The sequence below is a fragment of the Oncorhynchus nerka genome, linkage group LG20, assembly GCF_034236695.1.
Source record: "Oncorhynchus nerka isolate Pitt River linkage group LG20, Oner_Uvic_2.0, whole genome shotgun sequence".
Lineage (NCBI taxonomy): Eukaryota > Metazoa > Chordata > Actinopteri > Salmoniformes > Salmonidae > Oncorhynchus > Oncorhynchus nerka.
The window spans coordinates 28,184,852-28,207,879 of NC_088415.1; the positions used below are offsets into that span (position 1 = coordinate 28,184,852).

General features: G+C 46.7%; 1 protein-coding gene across 4 annotated transcripts in view; it reads left to right on the forward strand.

Annotated features, from left to right (window-relative positions):
• The window catches only part of LOC115102193 (microtubule cross-linking factor 2-like), a 94,692-nt gene that overhangs the window by 59,177 nt on the left and 12,487 nt on the right, over positions 1 to 23,028 (forward strand). For all 4 annotated transcript variants that reach the window (XM_029621848.2, XM_029621852.2, XM_029621851.2 and 1 more), the window contains exons 8-10: positions 29 to 259; positions 836 to 991; positions 1,280 to 1,447. In XM_029621848.2, the coding sequence (XP_029477708.2) occupies positions 29 to 259; positions 836 to 991; positions 1,280 to 1,447 (555 nt within the window). The remainder of the gene's footprint in view (positions 1 to 28; positions 260 to 835; positions 992 to 1,279; positions 1,448 to 23,028) is intronic.

Genomic DNA, 23,028 nt, shown 5'->3' on the forward strand with positions numbered 1-23,028 from the left:
GTGTGTTTGTCTCTCCCTCTGTCTCCAGCTGCAGGAGCAGCACCAGAAGGCCCTGACAAGAAGGGACTTCCAGCTACAGAGTCTGAGTCTGCAGACGCGGTTGCAGCAGAAGTTCTGGAGCCAAGAGAGGAACCTGATGTTGCAGGAGTCCCAGCAGCTCAAGCAGACCCTGCTGCTGCTCAGCCTCAAGCTGCGTTGCTTCCTCAAACAGTGGCGGCTGGGACGCAAGCTGGACACGGAGGCCAAGGATGTCCTGGAGGTACGGGACTGACTAGCCACCCTCTCCCTTTGAATCAGCCACTTAGCTGTGGCATAGTAGTTTGGTTGGTTGATATTATTTTATCCTCGTTAGCCAGCAGCATTCCACCCTGCATCCCACTTCTGGCTTGCTTCTGAAACTAAGCGTTGGCTTGTCCTGGTTGGTCCCTGGATGGGAGACCAGATGCTGCTGGAAGTAGTGTTGGAGGGTCAGTAGGAGGCACTCTTTCCTCTGGTCTAAAACAATGTAAATATCCCAATGACCCAGGGCAGTGATTGGGGACGTTGCCCTGTGTAGGGTGCCGTCATTCGGATGGGATGTTAAACAGGTGTCCTGACTCTCTGTGGTCACTAAAGATTCCATTGCACTTATTGTAAGAGTAGGGCTGTTAACCCTGGTGTCCACCGTCAGGGTCACCTAATCATCCCCAGCTTTCAATTGGCTCGTTCATCCTGTAACTATTCCCCAGGTTGTTGCTGTAAATGAGAATCTCAGTCAACTTACTGGGTTAAATCAAATAAATGAGCTGTTTAAGAAACATGGCTGACTACTAATTTGCTGTGTGTTTCCCTACAGGTGAACAGCCTGAAGGACCTGTACCTGCTGTTGGAGGAGGAGAGTCTGGCCGCCCACCCCCAACAGGGAGACAACAAGATTACCTCCACAGAGGAGCAGCACCTCTGCCCCACCATCTCCAAGGAGCTCTGTGTGCTGGAGAAGAGCTACACACAGGTGCAGGAACAGGTCACACCTAGGTCATATTCATTAGTGCACACCGTTGCAAAAAATGTTTTGCTACAGAAAACAAAAACAAGCCTTTGTTATTGGACAAGTTCAGGTTGTTCCTCTCGGTTTCAGTCGGTTCTTTCTGTTTAGTGTCTACTGAAGACAACCCTGACAACACACAGGAAACAGCTGTTATTGATCAAGTGCATGACATGGAGATCCTCTCAAATGTCATGTTCATCTCTATAACGTTGAGCGGTCATTCACTGATTCCCCATCCTGTCCGTGGCCTAGATGAGCGGCGTGAGCAGCACACTGGCGGACCTGAAGGGAGCGCTCCAGGATCTGAGCGGAGAGCTGCGAGAGGAGCGCCAGGGCTCTCAGGAACTGACCCAGCAGTTTGCCCGCGCTAAGGCCTCCTGGGAGGTGGAGAGGACAGAGCTCAAGAGCCTCATTACCCAGGTAAGACCACACCACCTAGAAGGGCGCAACTAGCATAGAAATATAATTACTAGAATGGACATTTGACTTCACCGTCATGGTTACACTCAATATGGCTGACATGGTATTGTGCTAGCTAGTCTATAGAAACCCTCTGTTGTATAGTTATAGTTTCAAACCCATAGTTGACCTAAAACCAACTAAAAACCTCATTTGGCTAGTTCAGAGGCCAGTCTATTATGTAGCTTACAGACCAATGGATTTCAGATTTGTCACAGTCCCTGCCTGACCATTATCTTAGAGGCTTAGCATAAGGCATCCCTGGGAGGGTAATACATCAGCCGTTACACCAGACTACTGGATAGAGAGGGCTGATAATAGGACTCTGGCCACCAGGGTTAGGATCGTTCCCTAATTGGAGGTAGAATAAAGACTTTAGGGTAGACTCTTGCCTGATCAGTCAGACCTGCTCTATACCTACTGGGCTCCAATCGTTTCTCCTGTTGGCTGCCTGGATGTCTGAGGCAAAGACATTGATTGTCTGACCATTAAGTGGGCTTTTCTAGTTATTAATAAGAAAGGTCTTCAATCAGCATGCAGGATAGCACCCTCTGAAGCTGTACGAAGATCAAGTTACCCTCATAAAGGATGACATGACCTGTCATTTGTCACAGTTTTACTGAGAGAAGCTGCCGAGCTGCGGGGAGCTATGTTACAGATGATCAGAAGTATGAATCAGTCACTGGGTATTCATTTAATCACCAATACTCATGTTGACAAGTGGCTTGAAACTGCTGATATCCCAAGGTGGTGGATTTGTGCCAATCTATCTGTCTACTTTTCCCCCAGACCTCTGTTCACTGTGTGTGTGTGTGTGTGTGTGTGTGTGTGTGTGTGTGTGTGTGTGTGTGTGTGTGTGTCTGTGTGTGTGTCTCTGTGTGTGTGTCTCTGTGTGTGTGTCTCTGTGTGTGTGTGTGTATCTGTGTGTGTGTCTCTGTGTGTGTGTGTGTGTGTGTGTGTGTGTGTCTGTGTGTGTGTGTGTCTCTGTGTGTGTGTCTCTGTGTGTGTGTCTCTCTGTGTGTGTGTCTCTCTGTGTGTGTCTCTCTGTGTGTGTCTCTGTGTGTGTGTCTGTGTGTGTGTGTGTGTCTCTGTGTGTGTGTGTGTGTCTCTGTGTGTGTGTCTCTGTGTGTGTGTCTCTGTGTGTGTGTGTCTCTGTGTGTGTGTCTCTGTGTGTGTGTCTCTGTGTGTGTGTGTGTGTGTGTGTGTGTGTGTCTCTGTGTGTGTGTCTCTGTGTGTGTGTGTCTCTGTGTGTGTGTCTCTGTGTGTGTGTGTGTGCTCAACTGTGTGCGTGCATGCGGGCGAGCGAGTGAGCGACAGAGGTAACTGGCAGTGAGAGATGAGGTTAATATACAGACTCCTCTGAACCTGAGACACTCTCATAACAACATCCTCCGTAATGACATAAATGAGCAGGGTTTGAGACAGGTCACCACATTACACCGAGATAATGTATATATTATCAGACCAGTGGGGAAATAGAAGGCAAAAAAGAGAAAAGGAATTAAGAGAGGAATAATGAGAGGAGGGATAGAGAGAGAGAGAGACCCCACAGTGTGCCATCACAGCAGCAAGATGTGTGAGCTGTTGCCACAAGAAAATGGTTACCAGTGAAGAACAAACACCATTGTAAATACAACCCATATTTATGTTGATTTATTTTCCCTTTTGTACTTTAACTATTTGCACATTACAACACTGTATATAGACATAATATGACATTTGAAATGTCTTTATTCTTTTGGAACTTCTGTGAGTGTAATGTTTACTGTTCAGTTGTATTGTTTATTTCACTTTTGTTTATTATCTACTTCACTTGCTTTGGCAATGTTAACATATGTTTCCCATGCCAATAAAGCCCTTCAATTGAGTGGGGAATAAACAGAGGGAGAGCGAGGATAAATATAGGGAGAGAGAGAGGGGGGAATAAACAGAGAGAGAGAGAGAGAATAAATATAGGAGAGAGGGGGGGAATAAACAGAGGGAGAGAGAGGATAAATATAGGGAGAGAGGGGGAATAAACAGAGAGAGAGAGAGAATAAATATAGGGAGAGAGGGGGGAATAAACAGAGGGGAGAGAGGGGAGATAAACAGAGGAGAGGGGGAATAAACAGAGGAGAGAAATAGAGAGAGAGAAATAAATATAGGAGAGAGAGGGGGAATAAACAGAGAGAGAGAGAGAGAATAAATATAGGGAGAGAGAGGGGGAATAAACAGAGAGAGAGAGAGAATAAATATAGGGGAGAGAGAGGGGGAATAAACAGAGAGAGAGAGAATAAATAAGGAGAGCGAGGATAAATAGGGAGAGAGGGGGAATAAACAGAGAGAGAGAGGGGGGAATAAACAGAGAGAGAATAAATATAGGAGAGAGAGAGGGGGAATAAACAGAGAGAGAGAGAATAAATAGAGGAGAGCGAGGATAAATATAGGAGAGAGAGAGGGGGAATAAACAGAGAGAGAGAGGGGGGGGATAAACAGAGAGAGAGGGGGAATAAACAGAGAGAGAGAGGGGGAATAAACAGAGAGAGAGAGAATAAACAGAGAGAGAGAGAGAAATAAACAGAGAGAGACAGAGAGGGAGAGAGAATAAATATAGGGAGAGAGAGAGAGGGAGAGAGAATAAACAGGGAGGGAGAGAGAGAGAATAAATATAGGGAGAGAGGGGGAATAAACAGAGAGAGAGAGGGGGGGAATAATAAATAGGGAGAGAGGGGGAATAAACAGAGAGAGAGAGAGAGAATAAATATAGGGAGAGAGGGGGGAATAAACAGAGAGAGAGAGAATAAATATAGGGAGAGAGGGGGGAATAAACAGAGAGAGAGAGGGAAATAAACAGGGAGAGAGAGGATAAATATAGGGAGAGAGAGAGGGGGAATAAACAGAGAGAGAGAGAGAGGGGGAATAAACAGAGAGAGAGAGAATAAATATAGGGAGAGAGAGGGGGGAATAAACAGAGAGAGAGAATAAATAGAGGGAGAGCGAGGATAAATATAGGGAGAGAGAGGGGGAATAAACAGAGAGAGAGAGAGGGGGGGGAATAAACAGAGAGAGAGAGGATAAATATAGGGAGAGAGAGGGGGAATAAACAGAGAGAGAGAGAGGGGGGGATAAACAGAGGGAGAGAGAGGGGGGGAATAAACAGAGAGAGAGAGAGGGGGGAATAAACAGAGAGAGAGAGAAGGGGGATATAGAGGAGAGAGAGGGGGAATAAACAGAGAGAGAGAATAAATAGAGGGAGAGCGAGGAGGATAAACAGAGAGAGAGAGAGAGAAAAACAGAGGAGAGAGGGGGGAATAAACAGAGAGAGAGAGAATAAATAGAGGGAGAGCGGGGATAAATAGAGAGAGAGAGGGGGAATAAACAGAGGAGAGAGGGGGGAATAAACAGAGAGAGAGAGGGGGGGATAAACAGAGAGAGAGAGAGGGGGGAATAAACAGAGGGAGAGAGAGGGGGAATAAACAGAGGGAGAGGGGGGGGATAAACAGAGAGAGAGAGGGGGAATAAACAGAGGGAGAGAGAGGGAAATAAACAGAGGGAGAGAGAGAGGGGGGAATAAACAGAGAGGAGAGAATAAATAGAGGGAGAGGGGGGGAATAAACAGAGAGAGAGAGAATAAATAGAGGGAGAGCGAGGATAAAACAGAGAGAGAGAGGGGGAAGAGAGGGGGGATAAACAGAGAGAGAGAGAGGGGGGAATAAACAGAGAGAGAGAGAGGGGGGGAATAAACAGAGAGAGAGAGAGAGAATAAACAGAGGGAGAGAGGGGGGGAATAAACAGAGAGAGAGAGAATAAATAGAGGGAGAGCGAGAATAAATAGAGGGAGAGAGAGGGGGGGAATAAACAGAGAGAGAGGGAGGGGGAATAAACAGAGGGAGAGAGAGGGGGAATAAACAGAGAGAGAGAGAGGGGAATAAAACAGAGGGAGAGGAGAGGGGGGAATAAACAGAGAGAGAGAGAGAGAGGAAATAAATATAGGGAGAGAGAGGGGGAATAAACAGAGAGAGAGAGGGGGAATAAACAGAGGGGAGAGAGAGAGGGAATAAATAGAGGAGAGAGAGAAATAAACAGAGAGAGAGAGAAATAAATAGAGGGAGAGCAGAGAGATAAATATAGAGAGAGAGAGAATAAACAGGGGGAATAAACAGAGAGAGAGAGGATAAACAGAGGGAGAGAGAATAAATAGAGGGAGAGAGGGGGGGGGAATAAACAGAGAGAGAGAGAATAAATAGAGGGAGAGAGGATAAATATAGGAGGAGGAAATAAACAGAGAGAGAGAGAGGGGAATAAACAGAGGAGAGAGAGGAGAGAGAGAGGGGGGGAATAAACAGAGGAGAGAGAGGGGGAATAAACAGAGGGAGAGAGAGAGGGGGGAATAAACAGAGAGAGAGAGAGATAAATAGAGGGAGAGGGGGGGAATAAACAGAGAGAGAGAGAATAAATAGAGGGAGAGCGAATAAACAGAGATAAATAAACAGAGAGAGAGGGGGAATAAACAGAGAGAGAGAGAGGGGGGGGAATAAAACAGAGGGAGAGAGAGAGGGGGAATAAACAGAGAGAGAGAGAGAGGGGGGGAATAAACAGAGAGAGAGAGAGAATAAAAATAGAGGGAGAGAGGGGGGTGGAATAAACAGAGAGAGAGAGAATAAATAGAGGGAGAGCAGAGGATAAAATAAGGGAGAGAGAGAGGGGGAATAAACAGAGAGAGAGGGGGGAATAAACAGAGGGAGAGAGAGGGGGGGAATAAACAGAGAGAGAGAGAGGGGGAATAAACAGAGGGAGAGAGAGAATAAACAGGGAAGGGGGAATAAACAGAGGGAGAGAGAGAGAGGGGGGGAATAAACAGAGAGAGAGAGAATAAACAGAGGGAGAGAATAAATAGAGGGAGAATAAACAGAGAGAGAGAGAATAAATAGAGGGAGAGCGAGGATAAATATAGGGAGAGAGAGGGGGGAATAAACAGAGAGAGAGAGAGGGGGGATAAACAGAGAGAGAGAGAGGGGGAATAAACAGAGAGAGAGAGAGAATAAATAGAGGGAGAGAGGGGGGAATAAACAGAGAGAGAGAGAATAAATAGAGGGAGAGAGAGAGGGATAAATATAGGGAGAGAGAGAGGGGGAATAAACAGAGAGAGAGAGGGGGAATAAACAGAGGAGAGAGAGAGGGGGAATAAACAGAGAGAGAGAGAGGGGGAATAAACAGAGGGAGAGAGAGGGGGAATAAACAGAGGGAGAGAGAGGGGGGAATAAACAGAGAGAGAGAGAGAATAAATAGAGGGAGAGGGGGAATAAACAGAGAGAGAGAGAATAAATAGAGGGAGAGCGAGGATAAACATAGGAGAGAGAGAGGGGGAATAAACAGAGAGAGAGAGAGGGGGGGGAATAAACAGAGGGAGAGAGAGAGGGGGAATAAACAGAGAGAGAGAGAGGATAAATATAGGGAGAGAGAGAGGGGGAATAAACAGAGAGAGAGAGAGGGGGGAATAAACAGAGAGAGAGAGAGAATAAATAGAGGGAGAGAGGGGGGAATAAACAGAGAGAGAGAGAATAAATAGAGGGAGAGCGAGGATAAATATAGGGAGAGAGAGAGGGGGAATAAACAGAGAGAGAGAGAGGGGGGAATAAACAGAGGGAGAGAGAGGGGGAATAAACAGAGGGAGAGAGAGAGGGGGAATAAACAGAGAGAGAGAGAATAAATAGAGGGAGAGAGAGGGGGAATAAACAGAGAGAGAGAGAATAAATAGAGGGAGAGCGAGGATAAATATAGGAGAGAGAGAGGGGGGAATAAACAGAGAGAGAGAGAGGGGGAATAAACAGAGGGAGAGAGAGAGGGGGAATAAACAGAGAGAGAGAGAATAAATAGAGGGAGAGAGAGGGGGGAATAAACAGAGAGAGAGAGAATAAATAGAGGGAGAGCGAGGGATAAATATAGGGAGAGAGAGAGGGGGAATAAACAGAGAGAGAGAGGGGGAATAAACAGAGGGAGAGAGAGAGGGGGGAATAAACAGAGAGAGAGAGAGGGGGGGAATAAACAGAGAGAGAGAGAGAATAAATAGAGGGAGAGGGGGGGGAATAAACAGAGAGAGAGAGAATAAATAGAGGGAGAGCGAGGATAAATATAGGGAGAGAGAGAGGGGGAATAAACAGAGAGAGAGAGGGGGAATAAACAGAGGGAGAGAGAGAGGGGAATAAACAGAGAGAGAGAGAGGGGGGAATAAACAGAGGGAGAGAGAGGGGGGAATAAACAGAGGGAGAGAGAGGGGGAATAAACAGAGAGAGAGGGGGAATAAACAGAGGGGAGAGGGGGATAAACAGAGGGAGAGAGAGAGGGGGAATAAACAGAGAGAGAGAGAGAATAAATAGAGGGAGAGGGGGGGAATAAACAGAGAGAGAGAGAAATAAATAGAGGGAGAGCGAGGATAAATATAGGGAGAGAGAGAGGGGGAATAAACAGAGAGAGAGAGAGGGGGGAATAAACAGAGGGAGAGAGGGGGGAATAAACAGAGAGAGAGAGAGGGGGAATAAACAGAGGAGAGAGAGAGGGAATAAACAGAGAGGAGGAATAAACAGAGAGAGAGAGGGGGGAATAAACAGAGGGAGAGAGAGGGGGAATAAACAGAGAGAGAGAGAATAAATAGAGGGAGAGGGGGGGAATAAACAGAGAGAGAAGAATAAATAGAGGGAGAGGGAGGAATAAACAGAGGGAGAGAGAGGGGGGAATAAACAGAGGGAGAGAGAGGGGGGAATAAACAGAGGGAGAGAGAGGGGGAATAAACAGAGAGAGAGAGAGAATAAATAGAGGGAGAGGGGGGTGGAATAAACAGAGAGAGAGAGAATAAATAGAGGGAGAGAAAGGATAAATATAGGAGAGAGAGAGGGGGGAATAAACAGAGAGAGAGAGGGGGGAATAAACAGAGGGAGAGAGAGAGGGGAATAAACAGAGGAGAGAGAGGGGGAATAAACAGAGAGAGAGAGGGGGAATAAACAGAGGGGAGAGAGGGGGGAATAAACAGAGGGAGAGAGAGAGGGGGGAATAAACAGAGAGAGAGAGAATAAATAGAGGGAGAGGGGGGTGGAATAAACAGAGAGAGAGAGAATAAATAGAGGGAGAGCGAGGATAAACAGAGGGAGAGAGGGGGAATAAACAGAGAGAGAGAGAGGGGGGAATAAACAGAGAGAGAGAGAGAATAAATAGAGGGAGAGGGGGGGGGAATAAACAGAGAGAGAGAGAATAAATAGAGGGAGAGCGAGGATAAATATAGGGAGAGAGAGGGGGGGAATAAACAGAGAGAGAGAGAGGGGGAATAAACAGAGGGAGAGCGAGGATAAATATAGGAGAGAGAGAGGGGGAATAAACAGAGAGAGAGAGGGGGGAATAAATAGAGGGAGAGCGAGGATAAATATAGGGAGAGAGAGAGGGGGAATAAACAGAGAGAGAGAGAGAGAGGGGGAATAAACAGAGGGAGAGAGAGAGGGGGAATAAACAGAGAGAGAGAGAGGGGGGATAAACAGAGAGAGAGAGAGAGGGGGGGGAATAAACAGAGAGAGAGAGAGAATAAATAGAGGGAGAGAGGGGGGAATAAACAGAGAGAGAGAGAAAAAGAGGGAGAGAGGGGGATAAATATAGGGAGAGAGAGGGGGGAATAAACAGAGGGAGAGAGAGAGGGGGATAAACAGAGGGAGAGAGAGGGGGGAATAAACAGAGAGAGAGAGAGGGGGAATAAACAGAGGAGAGAGAGGGGGGAATAAACAGAGAGAGAGAGAATAAACAGAGGGAGAGAGAGAGGGGGAATAAACAGAGGAGAGAGAGGGGGAATAAACAGAGAGAGAGAGAGGGGAATAAACAGAGGGAGAGAGGGGGAATAAACAGAGGGAGAGAGAGAGGGAATAAACAGAGGAGAGAGAGAATAAATAGAGGAGAGAGGGGGGAATAAACAGAGAGAGAGAGAGGGGGGGAAAACAAACAGAGGGAGAGAGAGAGAGGGGGGAATAAACAGAGGGAGAGAGAGGGGGGAATAAACAGAGAGAGAGAGAGAGGGGGGGGGGAATAAACAGAGGGAGAGAGAGGGGGAATAAACAGAGGAGAGAGAGGGGGAATAAACAGAGGGAGAGAGAGGGGGAATAAACAGAGAGAGAGAGAGAATAAATAGAGAGAGAGAGGGGGAATAAACAGAGAGAGAGAATAAATAGAGGGAGGGAATAAACAGGGAGAGAGAGAGGGGGAATAAACAGAGAGAGAGAGGGGGAATAAACAGAGGGAGAGAGAGGGGGAATAAACAGAGGAGAGAGAGGGGGGGAATAAACAGAGGGAGAGAGAGGGGGGAATAAACAGAGGGAGAGAGAGGGGGAATAAACAGAGGGAGAGAGGGGGGAATAAACAGAGAGAGAGAGGGGGAATAAACAGAGAGAGAGAGGGGGAATAAACAGAGGGAGAGAGAGGGGGGAATAAACAGAGGGAGAGAGAGGGGGAATAAACAGAGGGAGAGAGGGGGGGAATAAACAGAGAGAGAGAGAATAAACAGAGGGAGAATAAACAGAGAGAGAGAGAATAAATAGAGGAGAGCGAGGATAAATATAGGGGAGAGAGGGGGAATAAACAGAGAGAGAGAGAAAACAGAGGGAGAGAGGGGGGGGAATAAACAGAGAGAGAGAGAGAGATAAATATAGGCAGAGAGAGAGGGGGAATAAACAGAGAGGAGAGGGGGAATAAACAGAGGGAGAGAGAGGGGGAATAAACAGAGGGAGAGGGGGGAATAAACAGAGGGAGAGAGAGGGGGTAATAAACAGAGAGAGAGAGGAGAGATAAATAGAGGAGAGAGAGGGGGAATAAACAGAGAGAGAGAGAGAGGGGGGAATAAACAGAGAGAGAGAGAGGGGGAATAAACAGAGGAGAGAGAGGGGGGAATAAACAGAGAGAATAAATAGAGGGGGGAGGATAAATAGAGGGAGAGAGAGGGGGGGGAATAAACAGAGAGAGAGAGAATAAATAGAGGGAGAGGGGGTGGAATAAACAGAGAGAGAGAGAATAAATAGAGGGAGAAGGATAAATAGGGAGAGAGAGAGGGGAGGGATAAACAGAGGGAGAGAGAGGGGGGGAATAAACAGAGAGAGAGAGAGAATAAATAGAGGGAGAGGGGGTGGAATAAACAGAGAGAGAGAGAATAAATAGAGGGAGAGCGAGGATAAATATAGGGAGAGAGAGGGGGGGAATAAACAGAGAGAGAGAGAGGGGGGAATAAACAGAGGGAGAGAGAGGGAATAAATAGAGGGAGAGAGGGGGGAATAAACAGAGGAGAGAGAGAGGGGGAATAAACAGAGGGAGAGAGAGGAATAAACAGAGGGAGAGAGAGGGGGAATAAACAGAGGGAGAGAGAGGGGGGAATAAACAGAGGGAGAGAGAGAGGGGGAATAAACAGAGAGAGAGAGAGAATAAATAGAGGGAGAGAGGGGTGGAATAAACAGAGAGAGAGAGAAATAAACAGAGGGAGAGCGAGGATAAATAGAGGAGAGAGGAGGGGGAATAAACAGAGAGAGAGAGAATAAACAGAGGGAGAGAGAGGGAATAAATAGAGGAGAGAGAGGGGGGAATAAACAGAGGGAGAGAGAGGGGGGAATAAAGGGAGGGAGAGAGAGAGGAATAAACAGAGAGAGAGAGAGGGGGGAATAAACAGAGGGAGAGAGAGGGGGGAATAAACAGAGGGAGAGAGAGGGGGGAATAAATAGAGAGAGAGAGGGGGAATAAACAGAGAGAGAGAGAGAGGGGGGAATAAACAGAGGGAGAGAGGGGGAATAAACAGAGGGAGAGAGAGAGGGGGAATAAACAGAGAGGAGAGAGGGAGGGGGGAATAAACAGAGAGAGAGAGAGAGGGGGAATAAACAGAGGGAGAGAGAGGGGGATAAACAGAGAGAGAGAGAGAGGGGGAATAAACAGAGAGAGAGAGAGAATAAATAGAGGGAGAGAGGGGGGAATAAACAGAGAGAGAGAGAATAAATAGAGGGAGAGCGAGGATAAATATAGGGAGAGAGAGGGGGGAATAAACAGAGAGAGAGAGAGGGGGAATAAACAGAGGGAGAGAGAGGGGGGAATAAACAGAGAGAGAGAGAGGGGGAATAAAACAGAGGGAGAGAGAGAGGGGGAATAAACAGAGAGAGAGAGAGGGGGGAATAAACAGAGGAGAGAGAGGGGGAATAAACAGAGGGAGAGAGGGGGAATAAACAGAGGGAGAGAGAGAGGGGGAATAAACAGAGAGAGAGAGAGAATAAATAGAGGGAGAGAGGGGGGAATAAACAGAGAGAGAGAGAGGGGGAATAAACAGAGGGAGAGAGGGGGATAAACAGAGGGAGAGAGAGAGGGGGAATAAACAGAGGAGAGAGAGGGGGAATAAACAGAGGGAGAGAGAGGGGGGGAATAAAACAGAGAGAGAGAGGAATAAATAGAGGGAGAGAGGGGGAGGAGAGAGGGGGAACAGAGAGAGAGAGAAATAAACAGAGGGAGAGAGAGGGGGAATAAACAGAGGGAGAGAGAGAGGGGGGAATAAACAGAGAGAGAGAGGGGGGAATAAACAGAGGGAGAGAGAGGGGGGAATAAACAGAGAGAGAGAGGGGGAATAAACAGAGGAGAGAGAGAATAAACAGAGGGAGAGAGAGGGGGAATAAACAGAGAGAGAGAGGGGGGAATAAACAGAGGGAGAGAGAGGGGGAATAAACAGAGGGAGAGAGGGGGGGAATAAACAGAGAGAGAGAGAATAAACAGAGGGAGAGAGGGGGGGAATAAACAGAGAGAGAGAGAGAAATAAAGAGAGGGAGAGAGAGGGGGAATAAACAGAGAGAGAGAGAGGGGGGGAATAAACAGAGGGAGAGAGAGAGGGGGAATAAACAGAGGGAGAGAGAGGGGGGAATAAATATAGGGAGAGAGAGAGGGGGAATAAACAGAGGGAGAGAGAGGGGGAATAAACAGAGGGAGAGAGAGAGGGGATAAACAGAGAGAGAGAGGGGGAATAAACAGAGGGAGAGAGAGAATAAATAGAGGAGAGAGAGAGGATAAATATAGGGAGGAGAGAGGGGGAATAAACAGAGAGAGAGAGAGGGGGGAATAAACAGAGGGAGAGAGGGGGGAATAAACAGAGGGAGAGAGAGGGGGGGAATAAACAGAGAGAATAAATAGAGGGAGAGGATAAATAGAGGGAGAGAGAGGGGGGGGAATAAACAGAGAGAGAGAGAATAAATAGAGGGAGAGAGAGAATAAATAGAGGGAATAGAGAGGGAGGGGGGAATAAACAGAGAGAGAGAGAGGGGGAATAAACAGAGGAGAGAGAGGGGGGAATAAACAGAGGGAGAGAGAGGAAAGAAAAAACAGAGGGAGAGGGGGGGAATAAACAGAGAGAGAGAGAAATAAATAGAGGGAGAGCGAGGATAAACATAGGGAGAGAGAGAGGGGGAGGAATAAACAGAGAGAGAATAAATAGAGGGAGAGGGGGAATAAACAGAGGAGAGAGAGAATAAACAGAGGGAGAGAGGGGGGGAATAAACAGAGGAGAGGGGGGAATAAACAGAGGAGAGAGAGGGGGAATAAACAGAGGGAGAGAGAGGGGGAATAAACAGAGGAGAGAGAGAGAGGGAGGAGGGGAATAAACAGAGAGAGAGAGGGGGGAATAAATAGAATAAACAGAGGGAGAGAGAGGGAATAAATAGAGGAGAGAGAGGATAAATACAGAGAGAGAGAGGGGGGAATAAACAGAGAGAGAGAGGGGGAATAAACAGAGGGAGAGAGAGGGGGAATAAACAGAGAGAGAGAATAAATAGAGGGAGAGAATAAACAGAGGGAGAGAGAGGGGGAATAAACAGAGAGGAGAGAGAGGGGGGAATAAACAGAGAGAGAGAGGGAATAAACAGAGGGAGAGAGGGGGAATAAACAGAGAGAGAGAGAGGGGGGAATAAACAGAGGAGAGAGAGAATAAACAGAGGGAGAGAGAGAGGGGGAATAAACAGAGGGAGAGAGAGAATAAACAGAGGGAGAGAGGGGGATAAACAGAGAGAGAGAGAATAAATAGAGGGAGAGAGGAGGATAAATATAGGGAGAGAGAGGGGGGAATAAACAGAGAGAGAGAGGGGGGAATAAACAGAGGGAGAGAGAGGGGGGAATAAACAGAGGAGAGAGAGAATAAACAGAGAGAGAGAAAACAGAGAGGGGGGGAATAAACAGAGAGAGAGAGGGGGAATAAACAGAGGGAGAGAGGGGGGAATAAACAGAGGGAGAGAGAGGGGGGGAATAAAGAGAGAGAGAGAGAGAGAATAAATAGAGGGAGAGAGGGGAATAAACAGAGAGAGAGAGAAACAAATAGAGGGAGAGAGAGGATAAATATAGGGAGAGAGAGGGGGAATAAACAGAGAGAGAGAGAATAAACAGAGGGAGAGAGAGGGGGAAATAAACAGAGAGAGAGAGAGAGAATAAATAGAGGAGAGGAGAGGGGGGAATAAACAGAGAGAGAGGAAATAAAACAGAGAGAGAGAGGGGGAATAAATAGAGGGAGAGGGGGGAATAAACAGAGAGAGAGAGAGAGAGAGAGGGGGGAATAAACAGAGAGAGAGAGAATAAATAGAGAGAGGAGAAATAAACAGAGGGAGAGAGAGGGGGATAAACAGAGAGAGAGAGAATAAACAGAGAGGGGGAGAGCGAGGATAAATAGGGAGAGAGAGAGAGGGGGGGAATAAACAGAGAGAGAGAGAATAAATAGAGGGAGAGCGAATAAATAGAGAGAGAGAGGGGGAATAAACAGAGAGAGAGAGAGGGGGAATAAACAGAGAGAGAGAGAGAATAAACAGAGGGAGAGATAAATAGAGGGGGAGGAATAAACAGAGGGAGAGAGAGAATAAATAAAGGGAGAGAGAGAATAAATAGAGGGAGAGAGGAGGGGGGGAATAAACAGAGAGAGAGAGAGGGGGGGAATAAACAGAGAGAGAGAGAGAATAAATAGAGGGAGAGAGGGGGGGAATAAACAGAGAGAGAGAGAATAAATAGAGGGAGAGAGGAATAAATAGAGAGAGAGAATAAACAGAGAGAGAGAGAGGGGGGAATAAACAGAGGGAGAGAGAGGGGGGGGAATAAACAGAGGGAGAGAGAATAAATAGAGGGAGGATAAACAGAGGGAGAGAGAGGGGGGAATAAACAGAGAGAGAGAGAGAAAAATAGAGGGAGAGAGGGGGGAATAAACAGAGAGAGAGAGAAATAAATAGAGGGAGAGGGGGGGAATAAACAGAGAGAGAGAGAATAAATAGAGGAGAGGGGGAATAAACAGAGAGAGAGAGAATAAATAGAGGGAGAGGAGGAGGGAATAAATAGGGAGAGAGAATAAACAGGGGGGGGGGGATAAACAGAGAGAGAGAGAGAATAAATAGGGGAATAAACAGAGGGAGAGAGAATAAACAGAGGGAGGAATAAACAGAGGGAGAGAGAGAGGGGGAATAAACAGAGAGAGAGAGAGAGAATAAATAGAGGGAGAGAGGGGGGAATAAACAGAGGGAGAGAGAGAAGGGGAATAAATAGAGGGAGAGAGGGGGATAAATAGAGAGAGAGAGGGGGAATAAACAGAGAGAGAGAGAGAGGGGGAATAAACAGAGGAGAGAGAGGGGGAATAAACAGAGAGAGAGAGAGGGATAAACAGAGGGAAGAGGGGGAAATAAACAGAGAGAGAGAGAGGGGAATAAATATAGGGAGAGAGGGGGAATAAACAGAGGAGAGAGAGAAACAGAGAGAGGGGGAATAAACAGAGAGAGAGAGAATAAAGAGAGGGAGAGAATAAACAGAGGGAGAGAGGGGGAATAAACAGAGAGAGAGAGAGAATAAATAAATAGAGAGAGAGAGAGAATAAATAGAGGGAGAGAGGGGGAATAAACAGAGAGAGAGAGAATAAATAGAGGAGAGAGAGAGAGAATAAATAGAGGGAGAGAGAGAGAGAATAAATAGAGGGAGAGAGAGGGGGAATAAACAGAGAGAGAGAGGAGAATAAATAGAGGGAGAGAGAGGGGGAATAAACAGAGAGAAGAGAAGAATAAATAGAGGGAGAGAGAGAGAGAATAAACAGAGGGAGAGAGAGGGGGATAAACAGAGAGAGAGAGAGAATAAATAGAGGGAGAGAGAGGGGGATAAACAGAGAGAGAGAGAATAAATAGAGGGAGAGAGAGGGGGGAATAAACAGAGAGAGAGAGAGAGAATAAATAGAGGGAGAGAGAGAGAGAATAAATAGAGGGAGAGAGAAATAAATAGAGGGAGAGAGAGGGGGGGAATAAACAGAAAGAGAGAGAGAATAAATAGAGGGAGAGAGAGGGGAATAAACAGAGAGAGAGAGAGAATAAATAAATAGAGAGAGAGAATAAATAGAGGGAGAGAGCGGGGGGAATAAACAGAGAGAGAGAGAGAGAGAGAATAAATAGAGGGAGAGAGAGAGAGAATAAATAGAGGGAGAGAGAGGGGGAATAAACAGAGAGAGGAGAGAATAAATAGAGGGAGAGAGAGAATAAATATAGGGAGAGAGAGGGGGGAATAAACAGAGAGAGAGAGAATAAATATAGGGAGAGAGAGAGAATAAATATAGGGAGAGAGAGGGGGGAATAAACAGAGAGAGAGAGAGAATAAACAGAGGGAGAGAGAGGGGGGAATAAACAGAGAGAGAGAGAGAATAAATAGAGGGAGAGAGGGGGAATAAACAGAGAGAGAGAGAGAATAAATATAGGGAGAGAGGGGGAATAAACAGAGGGAGAGAGGGGGAATAAACAGAGAGAGAGAGAGAATAAACATAGGGAGAGAGGGGGAATAAACAGAGGGAGAGAGGGGGGAATAAACAGAGAGAGAGAGAGAATAAATATAGGGAGAGAGGGGGAATAAACAGAGAGAGAGAGAGAATAAATATAGGGAGAGAGGGGGAATAAACAGAGAGAGAGAGAGAGATAAATAGAGGGAGAGAGGGGGAATAAACAGAGAGAGAGGGGGGAATAAACAGAGAGAGAGAGAGAATAAATATAGGGAGAGAGGGGGGAATAAACAGAGAGAGAGAGAGAATAAATATAGGGAGAGAGGGGGGATAAACAGAGAGAGAGAGAATAAATAGAGGGAGAGAGGGGGAATAAACAGAGAGAGAGAGAGAATAAATATAGGGAGAGAGGGGGGATAAACAGAGAGAGAGAGAGAATAAATAGAGGGAGGGAGAGAGGGGGAATAAACAGAGAGAGAGAGGGGGGAATAAACAGAGAGAGAGAGAGGATAAATATAGGGAGAGAGGGGGAATAAACAGAGAGAGAGAGGGGGGAATAAACAGAGAGAGAGAGAGAATAAATAGAGGGAGAGAGGGGGGAATAAACAGAGAGAGAGAGAGAATAAATAGAGGGAGAGAGGGGGAATAAACAGAGAGAGAGAGAGAATAAATAGAGGGAGAGAGGGGGGAACAAACAGAGAGAGAGAGAGAATAAATAGAGGGAGAGAGGGGGGGGAATAAACAGAGAGAGAGAGGGGGAATAAACAGAGAGAGAGAGAGAGAGAAATAAATAGAGGGAGAGAGGGGGGAATAAACAGAGAGAGAGAGGGGGGGAATAAACAGAGAGAGAGAGAGAGAATAAATAGAGGGAGAGAGGGGGGAATAAACAGAGAGAGAGAGAGAATAAATATAGGGAGAGAGGGGGGATAAACAGAGAGAGAGAGAGATAAATATATGGAGAGAGGGGGAATAAACAGAGAGAGAGAGAATAAATATATGGAGAGGGGGGGGAATAAACAGAGAGAGAGAGAATAAATATAGGGAGAGAGGGGGAATAAACAGAGAGAGAGAGAATAAATATAGGGAGAGAGGGGGAATAAACAGAGAGAGAGAGAATAAATAGAGGGAGAGAGAGGGGGATAAACAGAGAGAGAGAGAATAAATAGAGGGAGAGAGAGGGGGATAAACAGAGAGAGAGAGAATAAATAGAGGGAGAGAGAGGGGGAATAAACAGAGAGAGAGAGAGAGAATAAATAGAGGGAGAGAGAGAGAGAATAAATAGAGGGAGAGAGAGGGGGGAATAAACAGAGAGAGGGAGAGAATAAATAGAGGGAGAGAGAGAATAAATATAGGGAGAGAGGGGGGGGAATAAACAGAGAGAGAGAGAATAAATAGAGGGAGAGAGAGAGAATAAATATAGGGAGAGAGAGAGGGGGAATAAACAGAGAGAGAGAGAGAATAAACAGAGGGAGAGAGAGGGGGGGGAATAAACAGAGAGAGAGAGAGAATAAATAGAGGGAGAGAGGGGGAATAAACAGAGAGAGAGAGAGAATAAATAGAGGGAGAGAGGGGGGAATAAACAGAGAGAGAGAGAGAGAATAAATAGAGGGAGAGAGAGAGAGAATAAATAGAGGGAGAGAGAGGGGGAATAAACAGAGAGAGGGAGAGAATAAATAGAGGGAGAGAGAGAATAAATATAGGGAGAGAGAGAGAATAAATATAGGGAGAGAGAGGGGGAATAAACAGAGAGAGAGAGAGAATAAATATAGGGAGAAGGGGGAATAAACAGAGGGAGAGAGAGAATAAACAGAGGGAGAGAGAGGGGGAATAAACAGAGAGAGAGAGAGAATAAATAGAGGGAGAGAGGGGGGAATAAACAGAGAGAGAGAGAGAGAGAATAAATAGAGGGAGAGGGGGAATAAACAGAGAGAGAGAGAATAAATAGAGGGAGAGAGGGGGGGAATAAACAGAGAGAGAGAGAGAATAAATAGAGGGAGAGAGAGGGGGAATAAACAGAGAGAGAGAGAATAAATAGAGGGAGAGAGAGGGGGAATAAACAGAGAGAGAGAGAGAATAAATAGAGGGAGAGAGAGGGGGGAATAAACAGAGAGAGAGAGAATAAATAGAGGGAGAGAGAGGGGGAATAAACAGAGAGAGAGAGAATAAATAGAGGGAGAGAGAGGGGGAATAAACAGAGAGAGGGGGAATAAACAGAGAGAGGGAGAGAGAGAATACATAGAGGGAGATAGAGAATAAATAGAGGGAGAGAGAGAGAGAGAGAGAGAATAAATAGAGGGGGAGAGAGAAGGGGAATAAACAGAGGGAGGGATTATTTTTTTTTTAAGAGAGAGAGGGGTACAGTACATTAGACACAGAGAGAGTTTGAGGCATGTTTCCTTGGTCCTGTCAGACTGTTCCCTCCCTCTGCAGTCCCTCCTCCGTGGGTCTGTAGGGGCACAGTTAAATGGTTGCCTGCCCTGAGAGCAGCACTGGGCCATGGGTCTGTAAGGACACAGTTACATGGTTGCCTGCCCTGAGAGCAGCACTGTGCCATGGGTCTGTAAGGGCACAGCTAAATGGTTGCCTGCCCTGAGAGCAGCACTGTGCCATGGGTCTGTAAGGGCACAGCTAAATGGTTGCCTGCCCTGAGAGCAGCACTGTGCCATGGGTCTGTAAGGACACAGCTAAATGGTTGCCTGCCCTGAGAGCAGCACTGTGCCATGGGTCTGTAAGGACACAGCTAAATGGTTGCCTGCCCTGAGAGCAGCACTGTGCCATGGGTCTGTAAGGACACAGCTAAATGGTTGCCTGCCCTGAGAGCAGCACTGTGCCATGGGTCTGTAAGGACACAGCTAAATGGTTGCCTGCCCTGAGAGCAGCACTGTGCCATGGGGATCCCTTTCCTGGCGGCGCCAACACAGCTACTCAACACCATAACTGGGTCACAATTTACAACCTGGGCCAGGCTTTTTTATTCATCCATCCCCCCTCCTTCCGCCTCCTCTATCCACCATAGTGCCTTTTGTCTCTCTCCTCCCTGGCAGTAGTAATGTGTTGTGTGTCAGGGTGGGAGGGAGAGAGAGAGGGAAAATAAGGGTTGAGGAGACAGGAAAGGGGGCTTCTTGTGCATTGGTTCTACACCTTTATTAAACTGGACACAACTAACTTGTTTTTTTCATTGATATTTCCTGATGAAATAATGGCTTACATGGACTGTAGGAGCATGACTCAGTCTGTAGCCTTGGGTGAAGATTTGACCCCGGGTTAGAATCCTGATTTGTGTTTTGTTTGTGTATCACCAGAAGACCCAGATGACAATGTAATTCAGTTGAAACACTTTAAAAAGGTGTCACATGTGTGAATCATGGCCATCATCAAAGCGTTGACTCTCTTTCTGAGTGGCGCAGCGGTCTAAGGCACTGCATCTCAGTGCAAGAGGCGTCATTACAGATCCAGGTTTGATTCTAGGCTGTATCACAACCGGTCGTGATTGGGAGTCCCATGGGGCGGCGCACAATTGGCCCAGCGTTGTCCGGGTTTGGCCGGGTAGGCCGTCATTGTAAATAAGAATTTGTTCTTAACTGACTTGCCTAGTTAAATAAAGGTTAGGGTCGATAATCCAGAGTAGTGGGGTCAAGATACAGGACGGCAGGCAGGCCCATGTTCAGGTGAGGCGAAGGTCTGAGTAGAGGCAAAGGTACAGGATGGCAGCTAGGCTCAGGGGCAGGCAGCCAGGCTCAGGGGCAGACAGCCAGGCTCAGGGGCAGGGGCAGGCAGCCAGGCTCAGGGGCAGGCAGCCAGGCTCAGGGGCAGGCAGCCAGGCTCAGGGGCAGGCAGCCAGGCTCAGGGGCAGACAGCCAGGCTCAGGGGCAGACAGCCAGGCTCAGGGGCAGGCAGCCAGGCTCAGGGGCAGGCTGCCAGGCTCAGGGGCAGGCAGCCAGGCTCAGGGGCAGGCAGCCAGGCTCAGGGGCAGGCAGAGTGTTCAGGCAGGCAGAGTGTTCAGGCAGGCAGAGTGTTCAGGCAGGCAGAGTGTTCAGGCAGGCAGAGTGTTCAGGCAGGCAGAGTGGTCAGGCAGGCAGGCTCGGAGTCAGGACAGGCAGGGGTCAAATCCAGGAGGACAAGAAAAGAGATACTGGAAAAAGCAGGAGCTGAGACACAAAACGCTGGTAGGCTTGAACAAAGAAGACAAACTGACACAGACAGACAGAAAACACAGGTATAAATACCCAGGGGATACAGTGCCTTGAAAAAGTATTCACCCCCTTGACGTTTTTCCTATTTTGTTGCATTACAACCTGTAATTTAAATGGATTTGATTTGGATTTCATGTAATTGACATTCACAAAATAGTCCAAATTGGTGAAGTGAAATGAAAAAAAATTGAAAAACATTTAAAATAGAAAGTGGTGGGTGCATATGTATTCACCCCCTTTGCTATGAAGCCCCTAAATAAGATCTGGTGGAACCAATTATCTTCAGAAGTCACATAATTAGTTAGATTGCACACAGGTGGACTTTATTTAAGTGTCACATGATCTGTCACATGATCTCAGTATATTTACACCTGTACTGAAAGGCACCCAGAGTCTGCAACACCACTAAGCAAGGGGCACAACCAAGCAAGCGGCACTATGAAGACCAAGGAGCTCTCCAAACAGGTCAGGGACAAAGTTGTGGAGAAGGACAGATCAGGGTTGGGTTATAAAAAAATTATCTGAAACTTTGAACATCCCACGAAGCACCATTTTAAATCCATTATAAAAAAAAAATGGAAAGAATATGGCACTACAACAAACCTACCAAGAGAGGGCCGCCCACCAAAACTCACGGACCAGACAAGGAGGGCATTAATCAGAGGCAACAAAGAGACCAAAGATAACACTGAAGGAGCTGCAAAGCTCCACGGCGGAGATTGGAGTATCTGTCCATAAGACCACTTTAAGCCGTACACTCCACAGAGCTGGGTTTTACGGAAGAGTGGCCAGTAAAAAAGCCATTGCTTAAAGAAATCATGTTTGGTGTTCGCCAAAAGGCATGTGGGAGACTCCCCAAACATATGGAAGAAGGTACTCTGGTTAGATGAGACAAAAATGTAGCTTTTTGGCCATCAAGGAAAACGCTATGTCTGACACAAACCTAACACCTTTCCTCACCCCGAGAATGCCATCCCCACAGTGAAGAATGGTGGTGGCAGCATCATGCTGTGGGGAGGTTTTTCATCGGCAGGGACTGGGAAACTGGTCAGAATTGAAGGAATGATGGATGGTGCTAAATACAGGGATATTCTTGATGGAAACCTGTTTCAGTCTTCTAGAGATTTGAGACTGGGACAGAGGTTCACCTTCCAGCATGACAATGACCCTAAGCATACTGCTAATGCAACACCCGAGTGGTTTAAGGGGAAACATTTAAATGTCTTGGAATGGCCTAGTCAAAGCCCAGACCTCAATCCAGTTGAGAATCTGTGGTATGACTTAAATATTGCTGTACACCAGCGGAACCCATCCAACTTGAAGGAGCTGGAGCAGTTTTGCCTTGAAGAATGGGCAAAAATCCCAGTGGCTAGCTGTGCCAAGCTTATAGAGACATACCCCAAGAGACTTGCAGCTGTATTTGCTGCAAAAGGTGACTCTACAAAGTATTGACTTTGGGGGATAAATAGCTATGCTTGCTCAAGTTTTCAGTTTTTCTTATTTCTTGTTTGTTTCACAATAAAAAATATTTTGGATCTTCAAAGTGGTAGGTATGTTGTGTAAATCAAATTATATAAAACCCCCCAAAATCCATTTAATTCCAGGTTGTAAGGCAACAAAATAGGAAAAATGCCAAGTGGGTGAATACTTTCGAAACCACTGTATAGGAGGGAAGATTGGCGACACCTGGAGGGGGTGGAGACAAGCACAAGTACAGGTGAAACCGATCTGGGCGTGACAGGTACTGTTGTGGGATGCAATCGATCCCAAATTAATACAACCACTAGCATTAAAAAACGTTTAAAGTCAATGAGGCTGATGCAACAGATCAGAACATTTAGCTTAAAATGTTGATAAACTATTAGGCAATTTTTCTCATTATAAGCGCAGCAATGCACACACGGCAATTGGCTGTCTAAAAGCGTGAATGTTCCAAAATGCAATCAATTAGCGGGAAAAACACCGTTCTCAAAAGTGACCACAAATGCAGTTATGCATGTAATCCTTGCATTTTGCTGAGGAGAATTATCTTTCCCAAATGTGAATCTCACACGCCGCCTATATACAGTGCATTCAGAAAGGATTCAGACCCCTAAACTTTTTCCACATTTTGTTACGTTACAGCCTTATTCTAAAAATTGATAATTAAATAACAATCCTCATCAATGCCTCCCGAATGGCACAGTGGTCTAAGTGCTAATTGTTTCAACAAGAGATCCTGGTTCGAGTACAGGCTCTGTCGCAACCGGGAGACCCATGGAGTGGCGCACAATTGGCCCAGCATCGTCCGGGTTAGGTGAGGGTTTGGCCGGCAGGGATGTTCTTGTCCCATCGCGCACTAGCGACACCTGTGGCGGGCCGGGTGCAATGCACGCTGACACGGTCGCCAGGTGTACGGTGTTTCCTATGACACATTGGTAAGGTGGGCTTCTGATTTAAGCGGGCATTGTGTCAAGAAGCAGTGTGGCTTGGCTGGGTTGTGTTTCAGAGGACGCACGGCTCTCGACCTTCGCCTCTCCCAAGGCCGTACGGGAGTGGCAGCGATGGGACAAGACTGTAACTACCAATTGGATATCACAAAATTGGGGAGAAAAGGGGAAAAAATACAT